This window comes from Aulostomus chinensis, chromosome 7, assembly GCF_037954235.1.
Source record: "Aulostomus chinensis isolate RoL2024-O1b breed Wild chromosome 7, RoL_Achi_v1.0, whole genome shotgun sequence".
In the NCBI taxonomy this organism is placed as follows: domain Eukaryota; kingdom Metazoa; phylum Chordata; class Actinopteri; order Syngnathiformes; family Aulostomidae; genus Aulostomus; species Aulostomus chinensis.
Window position 1 is genome coordinate 16,114,615 of NC_141326.1, and position 6,223 is coordinate 16,120,837.

The window sequence follows — 6,223 nt, forward strand, 5'->3', positions numbered from 1 at the left end:
GTTTGGCTCTGCATGAAAGAGAAGGGTTTTTTTTTTTTCTTCACAGCCTGTTGGTTATTCTGATGAAATAAAAAAAAAAAAAAAGTAGCTTATGTTTGACGTTAATGTGAATATAAAAGTTTTTCATGACACTTCTGGGGGTGGTTACCAAGGCAACATCTGATGTATCGATACATGATCTTCAAAAAAGGATCTGATTATTTTTGACTGATGATGGAGGGAACGTGAATATTTTCACACTTCTCATTGCAAACTCCATTATAAAGTTTATGGTATTTTTTTTCATGGGGGGCCTTTGTCAAATTGTTTGAAGTTTGCAGATGTTGTGTTGCCAGCAACTCTTGTAGCGAAGCTATCAAATTCAAAACAGTATTTTCTCGCACACAAACACGTTTTAATGCAGCGGATGATTTCTCAAGACTATTTAATGTCTTCACCCCCTCCACCCCCAGCCGAGATCCTAAAGTAAGAAATCAACAGTCTTCTTCTGACAATCCTTTTCTTTTAATCTGTTTCATCATATACATAAAATAAACTCGGTTATTAAGACTCAAGTTTTACAGGAGACATTTCAAATGACACCCTGACTGCAAAACTTAGGGAATTCAGGTCAGTATCAAAAGAAAATTAATAAGTTTTTTTTTTTTTTTAGAACTGTTGCTTTCAGACACTACATATAAAACTGAAACATATGTCATTTTTATTTATAAATATCACTACTGTATGAATATAAAACAATCTTAAATTACTGCTTTTCTTTTTTTTTTTAAACAAATACTCTTGACACTGTCGTTGGAAGCTCCTCAGGAGACGAACTGTTGCATAAAGCCTTGGCAGCTGTTAGTTAAGAGGCCTTGCTGTTGTGGTGATGATGAAAACATCCTCAGGAATATGATCGCCAACTAGGTCAACAAACATACAGGAGTGATCCATCCACTTCAATTTGAAGTACAATTATGCCAACAAGAGTCATTCAATACAAAAAAATTATTGGTTACATGACTTGAAAAATATCAGCCCAAAAAAACATTCTATCAAAACGACCGTCCGAGCTACTCTTGCCTTTCCTTTTTAAGAATTCAAATGTTTAGCTATTAATTTTTTTTTTTTCAAAAGAAGCAAAAATTGGCGTGAGAGTCAAAAATATGCAATGTAATCTAGTATTCAGCAATAGGCACTCCTGTGTTGCATTGGTGAGGTAGCTAGAGAGTAAGAACTGTACACACAGGCTGAGATTAATCGAGGGGAAACGCACACATCTGAGAGGAAAAACACAAAAGAGTGAAGTATTGCAGCGGAGAAGAACGATATTCCAGTGATCAGTGCTGAGTCCCTCTCCTTGTTCTAGTCACAGTATGGAAGGTAAAATTAAGAATGGATACAGGAAGTCCCTCTCAGTACACAGCTGAGCTCTACACAACAGGAAACACCAGACGGGGGAGAGCTTTCACCTCACCCTCTCACTCTCAGTCATCTGCCACAGTCCCAGGTTCAACACTTTAAGGCACGGGAGCTGTGTTATCCTCTCCAGACCCCTCTTGGTGATCTTAGTACAACCGTACAGATCGATCCCTGTTAACTGGGTCAGATGATCAGCTATCAGCTCCAACCCTTTGTCCGTGATCCGTACACATTGTCCAATGTTGAGAGTCTTTAGTTCATGCATCTGGCGTACCATCCTGTTGATGCCATCATCACTGATGTGGCAGGAACAGAGAGAGAGAGACTTGAGCTGGTACAAGCCTTGGGCAATGTAAGCCAGGCTCTGGTCTCCGATCTTATCACAGAATGAGACATCCAGACCAGAGAGCCGAAGGGAGCCCATGGCCAGATGCATTATCCCTGTGTCACTGATGTTATCACAGGAGCGCAGGTTCAGGCTGCACAGGTGGGTCATGTGTGACAGGTGGATCATCCCTGCATCCGATATCCCCCCACAGAAGCTGAGGTTGAGCACTTTGAGCTTGTTAAGGCCCTTGGAGACATGTTTGAGAGAAAGGTCGGTCAGCTTCTGGCAGTCCTGTAAGGTCAGCTTCTCCAGGGACAGGCAGCCCTCTGCAGCGCTGCGGGTCATGCCAGACAGGTGACCAATGCCAACATCGGAAACATGCCTGCAGCTGCGCAGGTTAAGGCTCTTGAGTCTGTGCAAGCCCCAGGCTATCAACAGCAGTCCTGTGTTGGTAATATTGCTGCATCCCCCCAGTTCAAGTACCTCCAGGTTTTTGAGGTACTGGGCAATCCTGCCCAGGCTGGAGTCACTAATCTGTTTGCAAAGACTGAGGTTAAGCACCCGCAGGGATGGAATGTCCTGCACAAAGGCATGTCCCAGACCGTTGTCTGTGAGGTTGAAGCATCCGCAGAGGTTAAGGCTTTCGATGTGCGGCATCCCCTGGATCACGTAGCTGAGGCTTCGCCTCAAACTGAGGATCTGGACTTTCTTAATCCCCCTTGTCTGTAGACTGGGGAAGAGGGACGGGTTCGCTCGCCTCAGGTGGAGCTTGGCTTCCACCCCCCTCCACACAGACTTGTGGTAGGACGCGTCCCTCCAGGCCGAGCACACTTGGGCTACTCTTCCTTTGTCTTTTACGTCCAGATAACTAAAAATGATGGCCAGGATCTCAGGAAAAAGGCACGATATGTGTGTCTCCGTTTCAAACATGGCTGCAAACTGACTGACCCAGCAGTAGGGATTGTTCGTGAGAGACAATACGGTCGTGGTTAGGTCGCCGAAACTATCCTGTCTAACTTGCTGATTGTCTCGGCAGCGTTAGCTAACGTCAGCTAGCATACGAACAAGCTAACTATAGCAACCGAGCTAACACATTGCGTGTAAAAAAACGTCCACCCCATCTCACAAGAGTGAAGCGTACCATTCAACTCAATAAAGTAAATACAGGAAACAAGAAATGACAGCACACTTCTTTAGTTGATAACGTGAGCGCAGACGCACGACGCCGCAATATTTACCTAGCGAGCTAGGCTAATGCTACTGAGCTAACAAATGTCGAATGCCCAGGCTTCCTCGTCCAAGCCGTCCGGAACAATTTTTCTTTTAACGTTACTTCAACGCATCCGAAATCACATCCAAGAACTTTTTCTGTTTTCTGAAGCCTTCATTTACAATGTTGGAATCTTGTATGAAGGTAACTCTCAGGCCCCTTTACCTTCTGAGACATTTCCAGTGGCGTTATAGCATCCCGGATCTCTGAAATGAATAAGATAACTCTATTAGCTTGTGCTGAAGTTAGCATCGAAGTTAGCCACTAGCTAGCGACTCCTAGTGGGGATATCAAGGTATTTGTATCATACTGGAAAAAAATCACTTGCTCATGTATAAAACTAGCACAGTATAATAGAGCAGCAGTGCAATAAACCCTCCCTTTATGATACGGAGGACCAGTTTATTGAATATGTTTAATAGAGGAGTTAATTTTTTCTCCAGTGGTCACTGTGGTGCTGTTACCGGGCGCTATATTGAGACGGGACCATCCTATATACATGTAGTCAGGATAAGACATTTTTTGAGACTTTTTTTTGGGAATATAATATGAAGTATTATGAAGCATTTGTTTTATCTTGGTGTACCTCATAAAATTTCAAGTGAGCAAAATGTTTTACAAAATTGTAGTTTTAGTACATACGATGGACTTTTATGAAATGTTCTTTTGCACAAATTGATTTGGACAAAAAGCAGGATTGGAAACATGGTTGTAAATGATGGTAGCTTAAGAAAAAAAAAGATTACTTGCTGACATTTAACTGTCAGCTGCTCTCAGTGTTTTTACAGTGCCTGACAGATCCACTGTAACGAACATGAGAAATTAACTTTTTCCTAAACAATCGCATATACAAATGTGTCCAGAACTAATAATTATCAAGCAAAAACAAAATACCATGTAATCATTTTAAATATGGCCTGAGATTTGTTACTGCAAGTTGCAACAGTAGTTTTCTACCTGAGTTATTCCAGATTTACCTTCAACACAGTTAATTTTTTTCATCCTTGAATCTGAAAACCAAGCACTATTTAAACAGCTTGATGTGTCACTAACCCTTCTGTTATTATTTCAGGAGTTGGAGAATAATGAGGCATTTTTTTGATCTCACTAAGAACAAATTACAACATCGTTATATCTCTCAGACTTGTGATTAAAAGCGAGATTTCTGTAAACTGGTCTTGTAGTTACTCATGTCTAATGGGAGCTCTTTATCCACCCCAAACAGCTGAGTACCTATGAATATTTGTACTATTCGTCAAGTATAACCTTTCAGTACGATCGCATGAGAGTTAGGACATGTCAGCATCCCTCCTGTAATACATCTGTGACCCCAGAATGCAGAAAGAGCCAGTCATGTCTGTTGTATTTAGGTTGAAGCGAATGGCGACTCTCGTGACCAACCTCTAACAACAGCAAAAATGTCCAATGATTTCCAATTGCAAACTATCGTGCACATCGTCCGGTGTAATTCACATCTACTTTATCGAGCTGAATCACAGTAATCCACAAAAACCTCGATTGGAAAAAAGAAAACATTTTTTGTTGTTGTTGTTAGTCGTGAGTCCCCATCAGCTTCAAGCTAGATATAAATATCTGGATCTTTCTGCATTCTGGAGTCACAAGGAAGTTACACAGAAGAGACAAAAATATCTTTGTGAACTCAAGACACCAACTTGTGATTTTCTGACTAGTTTATTTAGAAAAACAAACAACATTAACACTATCAAATTTAAATGGTCAGAATTCATTATCCACTGTGTGTGTGTGTGTGTGTGTGTGTGTGTGTGAGTGTGCATGTGTGTGTGTGCGCGCGCGCGCGCGTGTGTGGGATATAATAGATCTAGTGTGATTTGAGTCATACTTGAGCATGCAGATTATTTTTCTCCTTCCTCTCGATATTTAAGATGATGAGCATTATTCCAGTGTAGTCTGTAATGTGATGTTTATTTTATTGAAATATATATTCAGTATTGGGGAAGCATGGTGGTGCAGTGGTCAGCACTATGGGCGGCATGGCTCAGGGGGAGAGAGGCCGTCTCGCAACCAAAGGGTCGCTGGTTCAATCCTTGACCCCGGTGACCATGTCAAAGTGTCCTTGAGCAAGATACTGAACCCATAATTGCTCCTGATGAGTAGGTTGGCGCCTTGCATGGCAGCCTCCACCATCAGTGTGTGAGTGTGTTTGTGAATGGGTGAATGAGATGACACTGTAAAGCGCTTTGAGTATCGCTAAGGTAGAAAAGTGCTTGATAAAATTGAGTCCATTTTACCATTTACCACTGTTGCCTCACAGCAAGAAGGTTCCGGGTTCGAGTCCCAACTCCAGCACAGGATCTTTCTGTGTGAGTCTCCATGTTCTCCCTGTTCCTGTGTGGGTTCTCTCTGGTACTCCAGCGTCCTCCCACAGTCCAAAGACATCAAGAGGGGACGAGGCTGATTGATACTCCAAATTGACTGTAGGTGTGACTGTGAGTGTGAATGGTTGTCTGTCTCTATGTGTTGGCCTGTGATGGACTGGTGACCTGTCCAGGGTGAACCCTGCCTCTCACCCGAAGGCTGCTGGGATAGCGCCAGCCCCCCACCCCCCGACCCTTAACAGGATAAGCGGAAGAAAATGGATGGATGGACTTCAACATCTAGAGGGGAATCATTTAACCATGAAAGGTCAAAGAATTAGAGTGTTTTGTGTCTTTCAGCAGTATATTTTGCAGAACTGTTTAAGACAAACAAGTGTTCAGAAAGGGATTGTGTCAAATGTAACCCACTTGAGTTACAGAGGACTGATCCGACCTGCTCTAACTGTCCTGAGCAGGAAAATAATCTTATTTAAATCTTTTATCTGGGATCACAAGTCTCACATGTGACCAGCAGAGGGAAGCACTGCTCTGACAAATACATGAACAAAAAATAATACACACACACACAAAAAAACGTTTCACCTGATCACCAATCCACCAGTGAAGATGATAAATTCATGTATCAATGTCAAAAACAAAAGAAAGATCATTTTAAGGTGAAAACTTGTGTTTTTCAGATGAAAATGAGGCAAGAGGCCGTGAGTGCTGAGGGAAGATCAAGCTGACCTAGGGACAAAGAGGTGGAGAGACGAGAGCGTTTGGTTGATGCGGAGGAAGAGGAAAAGTGAGAGAGAGAGAGAGAGTGAGAGAGAGAGGGAGTGAGGGATGGTGATTCCCCTCTCGGCCTCCCCTGTGGCTGGACTTGTG

General features: G+C 42.5%; 1 protein-coding gene across 1 annotated transcript; it reads right to left on the bottom strand.

Annotated features, from left to right (window-relative positions):
• Positions 1-470: 470 nt before the first annotated feature.
• On the bottom strand, positions 471-3,258 carry LOC147258759 (F-box/LRR-repeat protein 14-like). The gene has a single exon (XM_086207776.1). It carries the CDS (start codon positions 2,657-2,659, stop codon positions 1,448-1,450), a length of 1,212 nt encoding a protein of 403 aa, XP_086063902.1. The 5' UTR covers positions 2,660-3,258; the 3' UTR covers positions 471-1,447.
• Positions 3,259-6,223: the final 2,965 nt, after the last annotated feature.

Excerpts from the sequence above, each read along its gene's own strand:
- LOC147258759 (XM_086207776.1), bottom strand. The coding sequence starts at position 2,659 with ATGTTTGAAACGGAGACACACATATCGTGCCTTTTTCCTGAGATCCTG.